At 35.4% G+C, this 18,321-nt stretch overlaps 1 protein-coding gene across 3 annotated transcripts in view; it reads left to right on the top strand.

The window, feature by feature from the left end:
* Positions 1–4,178: 4,178 nt before the first annotated feature.
* Positions 4,179–18,321, top strand: part of LOC118270696 (neuropeptide F receptor) — a 137,417-nt gene continuing 123,274 nt past the window's right edge. For 2 of the 3 annotated variants that reach the window (XM_050697865.1, XM_050697864.1), the window contains exon 1: positions 4,196–4,623. In XM_050697865.1, the coding sequence (XP_050553822.1) occupies positions 4,603–4,623 (21 nt within the window). In that variant the 5' untranslated portion in view covers positions 4,196–4,602. Of the gene's footprint in view, positions 4,624–18,321 lie in introns of all 3 variants that reach the window. The other variant, XM_050697867.1, reaches the window with a different exon arrangement.

Below are 18,321 nucleotides of genomic sequence, written 5' to 3'. Positions count from 1 at the left end.
AAGTAGACACTAAATAGATTAACCGACTTGGTATTACATGGATCTCACAACTTTTGACGGTAGAAAGACTGAGCTGCGAGACTTGGGTTTTTTACAGGATGTTTTTGATGGGATGTGTTTTTCATTACGTCGACCATTTTACAAGTAATAATGTTGTTCAGTTTCATGGGCTAAACACACCCTTACCCACCCTATACCCCCTCCCTTGCCTCATATGGTAGGTACCTATCTACACCTATTAAATTTATAACCACCACCAACCACCAACTGCATAAATAACTTTGTAATCCCATATATTTATATGGGATTACAAAGTTATTGATGCAGTTGGTGTATTTGGAAAACTGGACCGAAATTACAAAATATTTAAGTTTTCCCATGATTAAGACACTAAACTCTATATGTATTCCAAATATGAAGCTTCTAAGTCTGCTAGAAGTGCCTTGGACTTTTGATGATCGGTGAGTCAGTGAGTGACAAAATTTAGAAACTTTAACAAGTTGTCATTCTTAAACTACTGGTTCAAATTGACTGAAATTTTAAATATTCCGTGTTTATACAATGCCGGATTAGTTACTGAAGATTCAGGTTTCTTGCTTTATCCACAAACGAATTATAGGGGGTCGAAAAAGGCCCGAATTGCTTCGAGAAAAGGATGGTACGGCCGTGCCGCTTTTTTTGCTCGACGCGTGGCCGGGGCACTGCCGTGCCCCCAGATAGGCTGTTTTTTATCTTACCGGAATGCGGACGAAGCCGCGGGCGAAAGATAGTGTAATAATAATTTTATTATAAAAAGAACCCACTTAAAGTGTCATTAAGTACGAATTTTATTTACCCACATTTCCTCAGTTAAGGAGACTGAAACCTTTCAGTCTGAAACCGAGGTCAATGAACTTGTTTACGTGGTTCATCTTGATTTAGTACTTGTCGTAAAACTGAAGACTTACGGTAGGACTGAATTGAAGCTTTTATAAAAAAAAAGTAGGACACTACCTCGTTTATCAAGCACGGTTGTTGAACGCGAAGGACTTAGGTTTGTTTCTTGGGTGGTACAAAAACATGTAGAACAGAGTTATTATATTAATTATGGTCTATATAATGTTTCGAAATAATTATGAATCAGTCACTATTAATCTTATGTCGGAATGCTGCTCATAAAATTAAAAGTATGCAGTGCACGTGAAAACTATACCTAGTCTTTTTTAAAGGGGTAAAGTCAACCATTGATTTCGATCCCTTGGACCGTAAGGCGAGAGGGAATCCTTTCGCCTCGCCCAGGGCTTTTAGCTCATCTCTTACTGACTAAACCAACCCGTTTCTACTCCTGCTCTTCGAGCCGAAGCCATCGGGAACCCGTTAGATCTGGATCTTATGCCTAAACAAGTTGTATGAATTAAAATATCAATAAAATTAATTAGATTTCTAGTTGTCAATAATTAAAACACTTACGGTCTTAAAGGTAGCTCGTTAAATAATATCTCAGTGAAATTATTTCCCGCTGTGTATAACAAGTTTTTGTAAGGTCTCATCTATGCACTATTACTTTAGTCTAGACAATGAATTATGGTTCATTCTTAACTTTTGGTCCATGATGAACTTCTTGTGCTTAGAGTTGGTGAATGACCTTGTATGAAGCCAACTGTTCCTTTATTTTTCAGAATATTTAACTATATTATGAACCACACCGTCACAGATCTTGATTTTGAGTGTTGGTGAAATTTACCTTTTCAAAGACAAAACATTTAAAAAATAAAACCGTAAATTATTTTTAAACGTCAACAACTAATGGAATTGTGGCAACACATAGGCTATCGACGAGCAAAATCAACGGATGACCTCACAAATATCCTGTGTCGCACATGATGAAGTTTACATGCGAATTAACACTGATAGAAAATCCCAACACAACAGTTGGGCAGAAAGCCCGCCAGGCTGATCACCTAACCTGCCGGAGGATTTTTTCTTATCAGTAACTTTAATCTCTGTTCCCTATAGTGGTGACCCCGATGATTGAAACCAACCTTCAGGAGCAGATTAGCACCGTCATCCTTATAATACCTCCCCTCAAATCACTTCTCCGCTGAGCGGTAATCAAGTCGCAGCCAACCAGCATCCTCGGCCTCATCAGGGACCACCACACGCTACATCAAGATATGCAGCCTGGTTCTTCCCTACGGCCTGATCAGCGTCTTGGCACATCACTTTCTGCACACGGAACTAAACGTCTCCCTCCCGTTTCAGACTATTTCGCCACTACGCACCTACCCTCGCAGCATCTTCCCCGACTCACCGTGGGACACTGCGAGCTTCACTACTCCGACTCACTAGAGTATCACCCTGCACCGCTCACCCGACTCACTGGGCATTCAGCGGCACAGTTCCGACTCACTGGAACTAGGGAATTTCTACACTGGCTCTGGCACCGCTCATCTCAAGCATCGACAGCCGTCTCAACAGGATCGACCTCCGGTCTTGGGGGGGAGTGATGTGGCGACACATAGACTATCGACGAGCAAATCAACGGATGACGTCACAAATATCCTGCATCGCACATATGAAGTTTACATGCGAATTAACACGGATAGAAAATCCCAACGAACAACAGTTGGGCAGAAAGCCCGCCAGGCTGATCACCTCGCCTGGTCGGAGGATCCTCCTTTTCTTAGGGAACTTTACTCTCTGTTCCCTAAAGAATAAATAATAGTCTGTTAGTCATTGAAGTTTTTTTAGGGAAGGAAATTGTTGCAATATTGTAAACCTTTACTTCTATTGAATATCTGTTTAAGCAATCGATGAACAACAATTATAATACTACGTCTATTCCATTACACGGCTTGACAATAGCGTAGCCAACAGCAACAGCATCCATTAATGTTACACTAACTACAGGGACGTGTAGCCTCCATACAAATGTAGCAATGTACGGCAAACGAGCTATTGTGTGCAGCCATTGTATTGACGTTATTGTTTGTTTGTGCTGTTATGTAAGTGGACACCATTTTTAAACTATCAGGTTTTGTTAAAGTGCATGATATTAAAGTAATAGTTGTAGCTTTTCTACCAGAGATGTGTGACGTCGCTGTGGATGCATTTGGCTTCCACCAATCATAATTCATTGGTACATGGCATAGAAAGATACGTGCTATGGATGTGTGCTATGGATAGCTAACCTATTGATAAAATCGACCTACGCATCTTCAGCGACATAGCTTAGTATCGTTGGAAACAGTCACATAGTTTTACAGCTTAGCTATTACATCTTCGTAGCATAGCGAAAATCACCCTAAAAACTGTATCATGGATGCTGTGGCTAGATGACCGGCCATTACACCTACATACACTACGTTTCACAGATTTAAAGTTCCAAGATTCTTTGCCCCAGTGAAGGATCCAGGGATTGTAATAAGTTTAACTTTTTTCCCGAAAAGATAGGCAGCAACTCTTGGTAGAGGGTATTAATATTTTTTGGGCAGCAATTCACGTTATGAAATTAGACACTAATTTGCAACAAGTTGTAAGTCACATGTAATACGAGATCAGCCTATTGGCAAATCATTCTTTCCAAACTTCGCATTTCATTACATCAAAAAATCGCAATTATAACCATATTTTGATCAACACATATACTATATCAACAATATCTTGAAGTCCCTAAGGACCTATTAACGTACACATTATTTAAGCCAAAACCGTTTAAATAAAACAGACGTCATAGTATTGAACATTTATAATGAAATGAGATAATACTACATCAATACAAAACGATGATAAATTAGATACAATAAAATACTGATACAGCTGTTTAAATAACCAAGAAACAGATAATAACTAAAACTGGAAACAATGACGAATTACCTAAAAATGTAATAAATATAAACTTATCCATAAATCATGAACAAAAATAAAACAAAGCATAAAAACCTCGGCAGTTCCACAAACAACGAAAAATAAACAAAAAAAAAATTTCGAACAATTTCAAACAAATCAAAATCAATCAACTTCAACAATACATAAATACACACAAACACACACTTTATTTATCAATCATAAAAATGTGTATTTATTCATTTCATCAATCAACAATAAAAATAAATAAGCGAGCAATCGAAACAGTCAAGTTATTACTAAACATTTGTTTTACTGTCACGGATAATTTTCAGGCTCGCGCCACCCGTTTCAGTTTCGTTTCAGCAGCCATAGCGGCCTCACGTCCCTACTGCGCGCCAACCTTACGAAACTTTCAGTTACATCCAACAACTCATAATTACAAAGTGTTCCAACTAAAATAATAAACTAAAAACATTGAATAATAAAAATTCATAAATTTTAGTTACTAAATTCAGAATATAAATATTCATTATTTTTATTTTAGTTTTTTTGTTTTGTTTTATTTTTTATTTTATTTTGTATGAGTGTTTCGGGATATTTGGTTTTGTTTTAGTGAAGGAATAGTGGTGTGTTATTTTTTTTGTGATTGTGATATGTTAATTGGTCAAAATAGGTGACGAGTATAGTTATGGGCCTGAACAGCCTCTGTGTGGTGGATTGGAAGTGAATTGGACGCTATGTTATTATCATATCAAACGCATACTTACCATCCTGATGTCTTTTTATGGTGCCAATGTAAGTATATTAATTATTATTTAAGTATATTTATATTAATTAATTGTTAATATTTTTTTTATTTATCTGCTGTTTTTGAGGGGTGTTTTATTTTATGGAAGGGATGAATTTGTTTAACGTTTTTGTAATTTAGTTTTATTTTGGGTCGTTGTTTTAGCGAGGTTTATAATATTATACTGATTTGTGACGATTTTTTTATAATATAGGTATTCTATTTTTAAATTTAGTTTTATAAAAAATATATTTTTAGGATGATATAAAAATAAAAATCGGAATCAATTTTAATTCTTTTAAAAATGTGTTATTACTTATTAATATGCTTCAGATGTAGTAAAGTGTTTCGAAATTAATTTTGACATAGAAACCTACATGGCAAACTTATATCTATTTTACCTAATTTAATTAACAAACTTACCCTATAAAAGATTTTACGTGGTTTATTATCTTTTTCTTGAATATTTAGATTTTTAAACAATATATAGTATTTAAATTCTTCTTATCGATTAAAATAAATCTTACAATTTATAACTGTATATAGTATTTAAATTCTTCTTATCGATTAAAAACAAATCTTACAATTTATGACTGAAAACGTCGGATTAATCTTTTCAGATAAGAAATCATTAGACGTTTATAAATAATTTGTTATTACTTCCGTAAACTTAAAATAGAATATTTGATTTTTGCCATTGTTTCAATAAATTGCAATAATATTCATCACCAAGTTATATCTTCAGTTTCTTCAGGATACATGGTTTCTTATCATCTGAGTTTTCTTAATTTTTTTTAAACTAATATTTTCTCCTATGACGTGGGTGCGTTTACAAACATACAATTTCACATACATATGACAGCCAGACCTGACACAGCAATATATGAATCTAAAAAAGAGTTGCTCCTTGCGGGAATCAAACCCGCTACACGTTACGCGGCAGCCAGTTGCAGTCATTTCCCTACATGTCTTACCAAATACATCCTAATATGGCAATACGGAATAAAATTTGCTTATAGACTATGAATAAATAAAACTTAAAACTGTAGTCATAAAGTTTTAGCTTATCTCTTTTATACATACATACATATATAAAACTTAGTACTGTGGTCTATCTCTTTAGGGACCACCCAACTCAATAACGACATGTCCCAAAAACTAATTCCAAAACAAATAGCGATTATAAAAATAGCTTCGAGCTAAACATTGTTTGTCCCAAAATGGTCCCATTAGGAAATGGCAACGTGTCACACAAGTACGCGTGCTTTGCATACAAATTGTCTAACTGGATATGAATAGCAAAATGAGTTTGCTAATTGTTTCATATAATGTTTATGTTATACCGTATGTAGAATAATATGTTGGAGGAGTCATGAGTATGGGTTCTTCAATTAACTATGTAAGAAGTGATTAATGATGTCTAGTCTAATGATCAAAATATGGTAGATTGTTTCAAAATATTAAATACATATTTATTTATATTCTTGCATAAGCAAATACTTTCGAAGATATGTCGATTTGAAATGTCGCGTGACGGCACTCTATACGTAGAAGTGACACTTCTAAACTTTGATTCGTTTTATCTAAGTCTAAGTATTGTTATCTTGCCATCAGACCACCACAGATGGGGCCCAGTAGGGCTGATGCCTGATCCGGAGCTGCGGACTACCTAGCGGGTTTACCGGGGCTTCGGGTCGAAAAGCAGGAGAAGGAACGGGGTGGTTTTTAGTCAGTAAGAGTCTGACACTCCCTTTCGCCTTGCCCAAGGCGGGAGAAGTCATTGGATGATTTTCCCCCCTCAAAAAAAAAAAAAAGTATTGTTATCTTATATGACAAAATACAAAAATACCTATGTGTCTAATATTTTTTTATTTCTTAACTGACGGACTAAATAGATTTTTAATTTTCATACCCCGTCATCCCTATTAAACACATTGAACGCCGTGGTAGTCACCGGTGACCGACATTAGCGGAGGATTTGCCTTCAACAGTTTTCTATTGTCAGTCAAAGACTTAACTACGGACAAATAGATGTTTAGTCTAACGACCAAAATTGATTGGTCTTTGTCTAAAATCTCTGGATCGATTTCAGTTTTTGACAGACACTAATGTCAAACAATTAAACGTCTAAAATCGATCTCAATTCAAAGATTAATTGCATTAAGATCGGTTAATAGATCGGCCGTAAATAGATCTTGTTTTATCTTCCATTATGATCTCTGACAGATAATTATAGTGGTCAATTCTGCCTCTCGTTGAGATAGGCAAAGACAGTTGAACACCCAATGCTACAATTTTGACACAATCCTCTTTCGCTGCATCTAGATTCTTCAGACCTCTGCACTTGTGCTAATCGATTTAGGAGCGCATGAATGCATAATATCCTCACACTAAAATATAACCTAATACCTATTTTCTTCGCTTTGATGTTGATGATGATATTTTGCATTAAATTCTCTCTTAATAACCTTCCTAATCCATACTAATTTTTAAATTAACTGTGACCGACAGGGTCCGTTATTGTGACTTCATATCGTTGATTTAAAGTTCTAAATGTGTGTTAGACAAAAACTGTAAAGGTGCTTGAGGTTTTACTTTTTTTTATTCTGGAATCTGCAAATTCTAAATCCATAATGCCCTTACGTTTTTGAGTAATGACGTCTTGATTGGATGTGCGTACATATTGTCCATGATGACAGTGATTATTAAAATTTTCCAGAATTAAAAAGTCAACCCATACATCGCTTATCTCTTTTATTTTGAAATAGAACTCAAAATAGCTTGCCTAACTTTCGTTCCAGAACTAGACACTTAGAAATTTATTGCAGAGTGACCAAACTGCGTGTGTTTGCAAATGGTTAGGGTAGTTAGGCTGAGTCAACATAAACTAGCGTTGGGACTCTGGCCGACTATACTCCGTGTTGTGTGGGGGCACAAATATATTGATCGGAGTTTCATTAGATACATAGTTCTGCATCGGAACCTCGTTTTTGTGGTCATTTGGTTGACCAGCAAGGAGTTTAGGTTTCGATACTCGGTTTCAGTTTTTTGTTTGTTTAGATTTCGATTAGCTCTATTTGTGTTCATAAATTGTAGTTATTGAGGTGTCTAGTTTGAATTAATCGGGTTTAGGTAACGTTTTAATTTTTTTGTTTCATAATATATTATGTTAGTCAATAACACAGTTTGATGTCCCTTATTCCTGATTACTATGGTCCAGAGATGCCGAAACTTTACTTAACAACGTGAATTTTTTCAAAGAAATATTTTTGGGGGTGCTACATGTGGTATGAAAATAAGAATCGATTTTGTTTTTTGGTAGAGTTTGGTTAAGCAAAATTTGTGGCGAATTGGAAACATTTGTGTAACTCCGTATATTTAATGTTATTCGTATCCGAAAATAGCGACAGGCATAGGACAGATTTTGTGATCAGTGATGTGCCCAAAATATTGTACTGTGTGCCATCAATGACACGCATGCCAATGATTAGCCATCCCTGATAAAACGCAACGTCATCCCTTTTATCCCCGAAGGGGTAGGTAGGGATGCATATTCCGGCTGTGATTCATCCCTGATATAATCTATAATAATGTTTTTTTCTATACTAGGATAGTTATAATCTTAACTAGCGACTAAGTCCTGTATACAGTAGCTACAAATACTTATAAAAGATTAAACATTTACAGCAATATACAAGTAAATACGAACAACAATACGTAGGTACTACACCGGCACTTGAGCTATCCGTTACTGTTCAAGATAAAATCTTCAAGAGTCACTTATCACAAATTCTCAGGACATTTCGTGAGATAATCACACTTACTCACGTTTTGTTTGAAAATGTATTGAATGTCCCATTTCTGTGATATACTTTACTATTGTTTCAATGTAACTGAATAATTATATTAATTTTTATTTTAATGTCCGTCCTGTAGAATATTTTCAAACATTATACACTTTTTTTATTTTCTTTGGGAAACAAATACTTTCGAAGATATATTGATCGACTGCGCGGTTGGCGCAGTGGCTGGGAAACTGGTTGCCGTGGCACGTGTAGCGGGTTCGATTCCTGCACGGAGCACCTCTTTGTGTGATCCACAAATTGTTGTTTCGGGTCTGGGTGTCATGTGCATGTGAAATTGTATGTTTGTAAATGCACCCAAGACACAGGAGAAAATACTAACGTGGGGTAACGTTTTTTCTAAAAAAAAAAGAAAAAAATGTTATGATAATATTCGGAGCTGCGGACTACCGAGCAGGCAGTAGAGGGTTTACCGGGGCTCCAGCTCGAATAGCAGGAGTAGGAACGGGGTGGTTTTTAGTCAGTAAGAGTCTGACACTCCCTCTCGCCTCGCCCTGGCGAGAGAAGTCATTAGATGATTTTCTCCCCTAAAAAGTCATGACAATATATGATCAATAGGGTAGATAACTTATTTTTATTTTAATGTCCTTTTTGTAGATTTTGAAAAATATTAGACACTAGCTACTTCCGCGCGGTTTCACCCGCTCTGCTTGGCTCCTATTGGTCATAGCGTGATGTTCTATAGCCTATAGCCTTCCTCGATAAATGCACTATTCAACACAAAAATAATTATTCAAATCGGACCAGTAGTTCTGGAGATTAGCGCGTTCAAACAAACAAACAATCAAACAGACAAACTCTTCAGCTTTATAATATTATATTAGTATAGATGTATTTTTTATTTTCTTTCAGAAACAAATACTTTCTAAGATATATTGATTTGAAATATTGCGTGATGTGACTTCTAGGTACGTTTTATACGTTGAAATGAAGTATTCCCACTTTTAAACTTTATATGACACAAAAAATACGTGTCTAATATTTTTTCGGTACCTAACTGACGAACTAAATAGATTATTAATGTTCATACCCCGTCATCATCCCTATTCAAGTACACAACTCTACAAAAATAAATGGCTACTCAAATAGTGGTTTATTTAGGTGTGGATGAGATGATTTGGCACAAAGATACAGCCTCACATAAAGCTAGCGTGAATCAACGCTTGCGTTGTGTTTCTACGTGTGAGTAGGGTTATCAGAGGCCCAATTCTCTTTGTATTTCTTACCCGAAATCCCTGATACTCGGCAAAGACATGAAGATAACATACGAAAAGTTTTCTATCATACAAGACATAAGAATAAGACCCGTATTCAAATGTACAAAATCCTGTGAGCAGAGCTGTGGCAAAGAGTTATACTCCAAACATCAGCCATTTTGTGTGGAGGATTATTAGATAGAGATCCTAGTTGGTCGAGTGGTCGCAAGTGCGACTGCCGGAGAAGGGGTGTCGGGTTCGATTCCTGGGTCGGGCAAAATATTGCTCGGCTTTTTTGGGCGAATTTTCGAAAATTTCTCAGTATATATATTTATATGTTCTTTACTACTACGCTACTAACACTAGAGTAGTTATTGTAATACTAACACAATATGGACCCTTGTTGTCTGAAATAAATGCATTTTAATTTTAATTTAATTTTCTACCCATTCAGCAAATCACGCCTGTATGATCTGTATAAAACATAAAAAGAAGATGTACATAATTATATCTAGTATCTCGTATAAAAAATGTACATAGTACCACATAATTCTATTAGGCACTTCCATACAATTTGATACTATCTCGAAATGGTAGCTACGCACTTGTTTTTCAAAGATTTTTCTACTAAGAAATTGTGCTTAAGAAGCAACATCGTGCTTCATATTCTCTGAAGGGAAAGAAAATATAACGAACATAAGTCTCATTAAGTATCAGTCTTCAGTGTTACTAAGAATTTTTCGAACATCTATAATATTTTGCTTGATTGCTTGGCTTGATAATTTTTACCTATAAGAATCTATATTATGTACTTAATTACATACTAGAACGGTCATCAAGAAATAATCAATACAATTTTTTTTTTATTTACGGGATTAGAACATTATTTACCAGTTAGATTATGTCATCTCACTTTATTCTATCAATACTTATAATAAATCTGTAGAGAGGTCAATCGTATACATGAAATATATTTAAAAAAAACCTATCAGGGTGTGATTGGAGATCGATACTGATGCCAAAAATACAATCAGTGAAATTTTTGTCTGACTATCAGTCGGTCTGTCTGTATGTATGTTCTTGATAGAAACAAAAACTACTAGACGGATTTTAACGAAACTTGGTACAGTTATTCGTCATACTCCTAGACAGATTATAGTATACTTTTCATCACGCTACGATCAATAGAAGTAAAGTAGTGTATGCATATCATATTTTAAATTAAGTCTTTTTACTTGAACAAAGTAACGAACTCACCCACTATTGTCCTACATAAACAATATAAATTATTCCCTCTTAAATACAGCATCCCTGTGGACTGTCACCATTGTCACTCCTGTGGACTGTCACTCCGGTAACCTTTAGTCAAGGGGATCGTTCAAACTATAAGTGACGTTTGACTGTCGGAAATGTGGGAAATGGTCTTATAAATAGTGAAATTTGTTTTGTTTGTTTATTTAAAATGGGTAGCGATTGGATAGTGGTAGCATTTTGGATTGTTGAGAATTTGACAAATTATATTGGGTTTATCGATTTCCATAGTTTTAGTGATATGATGAGGGTGAATATTGGCAGACTGTTTTAATACTAATAAATATGACTGTGGTAGTAGGAAATTTAAAAATAATATGCTACCACTAATGAAGTTTCCCAAGATCATTGCAGATACTTTTTTATACTTGATAGGTCGACGTAGGTATTTCCTTCTTACAAAATTATTGTATTCCTTTTTAACGTTTATGTTAATTGTAGTAGTCAGGTGACTCCCGGAAAAACCTGAACCATTCAACTTTACTTGATATTTTTTTCAGCTTGTCTTGACTTAGTTTCAAACTGTGCCAATATTCGTTTGTCGCGGAATGCTGCACAAGAATATAACAATCTTTCACGACTAGAAAATAGTCGAGTTCCTCGTCGAATAGCTATGAGATTCTTTGTACATAGGTAATACCTACCACAAATTAGGTTGGCAACTATATTTTTATATGACAATAAACATAGTAACTAAACACTATATTTTATAGTTTTATCAACGTAATAAGTAGATATTGCTACTTATAAAGATAACTATTTATGTCTGTTATACTATGCTGAATCATCACAGTTGTAAATATTATGTGGACTATCGATTTAGAGTTATTGCTAGATGTGAGTCAATGGGAGATTATTGCTACACCTGGACCGCTATGCGTGTGTCGTTTAAATTTACTGCTACACCTAGACTGTTCAGCGTCTGTTTTTAGCTTTTATAAGTCTGCGTTTGGCCAACAGCCCGCTTTCTGCCAGAACGGCGAAGCGAAGATATGGCATGATGTCTGTCCTTTAAACATGAACCAAAGAAAGAGGAGATGTCATAACTAAATGTACCTTTAACACAATACGTAACACGTGACGGGGAGCTCGGGACGTTACAAATCACGGTTCTCTCTTATTTTCCATCTAGCGGTTCCATACTACAAAAAACCACCTTTGCCTGCCCTTTTATGAGTTAAAAGGCGTGATGTTAGAAAAAATAACGTATCATGGTTATTTTTTTTTGTAAAAATACCAATTACCATACAAAAAATATTCTCAACCCGGAATTTATATTCAACATCTATTCGACAGCGACGCATGTGGCCGTCCGATCAATAAGGTAGTCATAAAACAAAGCAAATGACAGCAATGGTTTATAAATCATTGTTTTGTTTATTAATATTTTATCCTAAAACAATTAATTACTAGCCATTGTTTAAGGGATTAACAATAAATAATAATGATCATATATTATGTATGTTTTCAATACAAAGCCTTTAAAGCTTTGAATAAAATGATTAAATGTGCTGTCAAAGCCGACGGTAAACCACTGCGGAATACCTAGCGGGTTTACCGGAGCTCCGGCTTGAAAAGCAGGAGTAGGAAAGGGGTGGTTTTTAGTTCGCATCGTAAGACAGGAGAAGACATAGGCTCATGTTCCCAACTTTAAAAAACTATGGCAATTTGTAAATACAAAATGTCAAAAAATTCTTTATTTAAACTTCAAAAAAACGTCACGCCTTTTATCCCGAAGAGGTAGACAGAGGTGCACATTACGGCACGCCATATCGCTATACAATGTACACTTTTCACAATTTGTGTTACAAGTTCCACGTAATAAACTTCATTGATCACTTCAGTTCTGAAAGAAATTTTTCTCCAAACATTTCAGTACTAATTTAGGCATGGATTTTCCAAATTGTGTCTAGACAAGCCTACTGTAGACTAGGCTCGAATCCCCTAACTCAGTATTACCCTAGAGAATACAAAAACCTATCCGAATTTGAATATCTAAACGAAGCAAGTTGTAAAAAATAAAACGAAAAGGAAGACTAGTTTACATCATGCAGAGGTGCATTTGTAAAGATAATACAATTTTCTTTAGCTACTTTCCGAATCACAATACTGACTCCATATTATTATTGAGAATTGAAAAAATAAAAACAATTTCTTACACTTCCCATATTACCCTGACTTTGGTATACCCTAGAAGTCCCTTGCTTGACAATCGCTATTAGGGATACCGTATTATTGTTTTCTAAATTACACCAATGAAATGTCATGTAGCGTGAGACCACTGTGTGCAAGAAAAAATTTGCTAGAGTCAAACCATTGGACATAATATTTTCAACAGTTATTGAATAAACAAACATCATGCTACTTGAGTACTTTCTAGGTTGATGTTTTCTATGAGACAATCTCTTAAAATGGCTGTAACTCCTATAAGCCAAGATCTACTGTAGATACAACTAAAAAAACGACGCAACAATGAATTGCCTGGCTGTCCCAGGAACATGAATAACTGTCTTAGATCCCGCAACAAAATAAATCAGAAGATAATTATTATAAGAGAATTACCTCGTTGGTTGAGTGGCCGCAATGTGACTGCTGGACCAGGGGTCTCGGGTTCGATTCCCGGGTCGGACAAATGATTACTGAGATTTTTTCGGTTTTTCGAACATTTCTCAGTAGTAACACGGAGTATGGAATTGTGCCCAGTATAATTATGGCAATAGGCTCACCCCCTATTACATGGGACTTATAACACAAATGGTGAAAAGTGTATAGCGGCATTACTTGCAGTAATGTGCACCTCTGTCTATCCCTTCGGGGATAAAAAGGCATGACGTTGTGTGTATATTATAAGAGGAGACAAACGATAACGAACTTCTTTCTAGTTAGCAAAAAATGTACGTATACAGCGTGTAACAAAATACCCATATACGAGTTCATCAACAACAGAAGCACTGAAGAATACAGGCTGAATATAATCTCTACACGAAGTTTCAGCACAAAATACGTTTAAAAAAAATTGGTACAACCGTGCGCTTGATATGTATTTTATACCCCCTTTTTGTTACACTGTGTAGATATTTACGGTAACATAGTTGAAGAAACAGTCAATATAGGAAAACGACAAAACATAATAAAGAACACAAAAAAGTGTGACAGTTCTTAAGTCAATGAGGAGCTAAAGGAATGCTGACTAAAGATTCCTTCGGTAACAAGATAAACTTGTCAGAATGGGATGCTATTGATAATAATATTTGGGAAGATACAGACATTGTAACTTAGACTGTAAGTGCAGATGATAAAGTTTGTTGTTGATTGGCGATCGTGTCCCCTGTGTTGTGTAGTTTGAATAATTTGTGTGATATTTTGTGATTGTTTATAAAGAAAATTGTATCTATTAATATCTTAATGAACTAAAAATTAGAACATTGTGTTTAGACCAAGGGGTTCTCCCTTGAATCCAATTGGTTGACATTGGTATTGAGACATTTCGCACTCTTGAGTAGCAACACTAGCTTGTTTTTTTTTTTAACTTTAAATTAAATAGTGAGTGCACTTTTTTATTTGGATCAGTTACAAATAATAATTAAAATGCCTCTGACCACAAAACCTAAAGTTAGTTTCTCCTTTTTCTAACCCCCAAGAGGACGACAACATACTTGTAACGCTTCTAATGTTTCGTGTGTCCATGGGCGTTGGCGCTTACTAACCATCCGGTGATCCGTCTGCTCGTTTACCGGCTTATACCATAAAAAACTCCCAGAAAATATTATATACACATATACTAAAAACCCTTTGAGGAAAAATATTTTCAGACATTATATTTACAAGCATTGAAGAAATCCACCTGCCTTCAAACAGCCCATTTCATTCAGTACCTTCTATTGTAAAATAAAAATAGTCCTGAATACATCTGCTACCCTGGTAAGACTAATGAGAAGTACGTGACTATATTCCAGGAAATGGTGCTGGAATATCATACAGTAGCGTCAGGGAAGTATTTTTCTTATAAAAGAGGGAAGTAGAAAACTTTTGTTTGTGTATATTGACTTTTATGATCTTATCGTGGTAGGAGTGGTTTATTCGCACGTGATGTTGTTGCTGTACGGTTGGCGCAGTGGCTGGGTGACTGACTGCTGTGTGACATGCTAGTATAGCTATGCCGTTTCAAAAGTAATTAAGTATATGATTTAATTGGAATAAATGATTTAACTTTGACGTTGACATGTCGCGGCTTTAAATTGCGTTTTATAGGTAAAATGACTAGTATTAGCCCATTGTAAGGGATTTCAGCGGTGTTTTCAACCCCATGCAAAAGCATGTAAATTCGTTGGTCCTGCACCTGACCTCTCTCCGGTCGTGTCGGTCTGCCGTCTCATCGGGTTTAGAGAGTGCACCTGTGTTGGTGCACATATTTGTGAACTATAATATCTCCTGCGTAGTGGACTAGTCTTGCCATCATGATCGAAATCGATCGGGAGGCTTCAATAATTAGCTATGTCTTAAAAGGTGGCCATCATTGTCGACAAGAATAAACTCACACGTATTGTTTGCGTGAAAAATCATATATATGGTCATAGGCAACGCACCTGTGACTCCTCTGGTGTTGCGGGTGTCCATGGGCGGCGCTGATCGCTTACCATCAGGTGACTCGTTTGCTAGTTTGCCTCCTATTCCATAAAAAAAAAAATATGATGAAGATTGAGATTACACTTGTCTTGTGAGTCATAAGTAAAGATCTTGTACAATACAGTAAAGAAACGATAATAACTCTGCACTAAATATTCATAAAACACATTTGGAACTGGAAATTCCAAAGATTAATGTGATAAGATACATCATACTTGATTCAAGAACGTCTTACTATACTATCAAGATTATGGAAATCTTTTTAGTTAGACAGATAACATAAATATACAACGTCGTACCATTCAGTACCATCTGTCGGCTAAGCTGATTGTAAACTGACACATGCGTGCTGCCATCTGAATAGGTTCGCTCAAACTGTTGTGATTCTTTCCTCAAAAGGCCACTACAGAATCAACTTGCACGGTTCTCTCACATTATTCTTTATTTAATTAGTCTGGATTTTAAAAGAGACTATCACGTCTGAGTTTGTTTCGGCATTTCTTCTCAGAGTAGTCCGATAGGAAATGCCGGCCTCATCTAGTTATTTTAGAGATTGACGTGTAAAAGTGTTATCTTGTAACCAATTTGCAAAAATAAATATCATTTATCATTATCATCTGTCATTTCCGCAAATCCACGTACATTGTTCTAGAGACAAATGAATGGGCTGCGTGACTTTATGTGGTTTATATCTGCGATTGTTTATAAATAGGAAGTAAACTCGACTTCCAAATTCAATTCAAATTTAGCTAATAATACTTGGTTAATAATGTTTATGCCTATAATACTATCGGAACTTAACATTATAAATAGCTGTACCCATAAATTTTATTTGTTACTATTTTCTTGTCAAAAACCGCACCATATTTATTTATAGATAAGAAAGGAAGAGTGATAAGGGTCAACCTACATCTCAATCATCTAAATGGTTGAAGAAGCTGTCATGACGTATTACTGAAAAAAAAACAAAGCATTTTCATAGAATTTTCCTTATGAAGTAAGCTTTTCCTTTCAGTGGGTCAGATTGTGAATGTAATAGTTATGGAGGCTTTAATAGAGGCCGGGTGCATAGAGCCCTCTCTATGCACCTGGCTTTAGGTGTCCACCCAGTGGCTTCAGGGAAGATGATAGCACAGGTAATCAGAGTGGTCACAGGTGATTTTAGTGAGTTTTAGTTCAGATAAAAATCTCACACGCCCATTTTTCTTTTATTTAAGAGGGGAAAATGATTCAATGACATCTCCCGCCTTGGGCGAAGCGAGAGGGAGTGTCAGTGTCTTACTGAGTAAAATCCACCCCGTTCATACTCCTGCTTTTCGAAGGCTTTCATCATAAAGGGCAGGAAATCATTTGATGATTTTCCTCTCTTTAAAAAATAAGCCAAATAAAATCGTTTAATAATAAAAAGTGATATACTTACAAGCTGGAGATTCTTACCAAAAACTAAACTTGAAATATAAACACAACTCCACACAACATAGTCCAAACACGTGCTTACTAAAGGGATAATCGAAATAGATCAGAAAACCCCTCGACGCCTGACCATGCGCCGGCCGGACGTCGGTACTCCCTGAGGAGACCCCAACACTTAATGAGGGACAGAAAGACCCCGGATTTTGCACACCATCTCATATATTTGCGTGACAATTTTGACTATATTAAACTACGTTTAAACTGTGATCTGAATTATTATTAGGTAGAGTGATGGAAATAGATGTTGTGAATAGGTTTAGTTTTTCATTTCTGCAGATTTTGTTCGGTTATGAGATTTTTTTTTTTGTAAAATTTTAATGTTGCTTCTAGTCTGAATGTGATTTGAGTTGTTGTTTGTCGATTCACCCAAGGTACAAGAGAAAACGATAGCAAGACAATATTTAAAAAGTAATTCCTAAGTGTTGTTTATAAACTGTTTTTAGAGGTAAAGAGGAAAGTTGTACTATAATAGGTGGTTTCAGATAATAGGCATAATGACGGGGTATGAAAATAAAATTAAGCATCTAATTAGTCTGTCTGTAACGATATAAAAAATATTATGTACGACATAACAATATTTACATAAAACGAATCCAAGTTTAGGAATGCTCCTATTCCCATTCATAGCTACGTCATTTTTAAGTATAAAACGTTCACAGTAATGACTTCATGCGATACTTGAAATTAATACATCAAGTATTTTGTTCAGTAAGAAAATAAAAAATAAAAGACGGACATTAAAATAAAAATTAATCATCTATTATGTACACTTCTTTTATGTATTATTGCTATCAATTTACAATCAGTTCCATCTAAAGGCACAAATCTACTCTGGACTTATTCGAGCTTGAAAATTGACAATTAACTAACAATTTACTCAGTAACAATATTACATTGACAATATCATATTACTGCTAAATGGAAACTACGTGAAATAATTATCATCCTGACTTTGACTACAAAAGGCGATTGATATTAGTTTACGAGTGAATATTATTTGATCATTTACGATAGTTGTAGAGCTAAATCACATTTCATGGTAATATAAGTAATAATTTACATGTTACATACATAACTTCACGCCTGTCTCCCATGGGGGTAGGCAGAGACATTGGACAGCCAATTGAAAGAAAGAAAAGAAAGAAAAACAGTTTATTTGCACCGATGACAAAAATTATAAACATATATAATTGATAAAATAAAACTAAAAGTATTCACGGCGAAATTGCTACGACTC

Source organism: Spodoptera frugiperda, chromosome 13 (genome assembly GCF_023101765.2).
Source record: "Spodoptera frugiperda isolate SF20-4 chromosome 13, AGI-APGP_CSIRO_Sfru_2.0, whole genome shotgun sequence".
NCBI lineage: Eukaryota > Metazoa > Arthropoda > Insecta > Lepidoptera > Noctuidae > Spodoptera > Spodoptera frugiperda.
The sequence above is the reverse complement of the archived record's forward strand: the minus strand, read 5'-3'. Positions and strand labels throughout refer to the sequence as shown.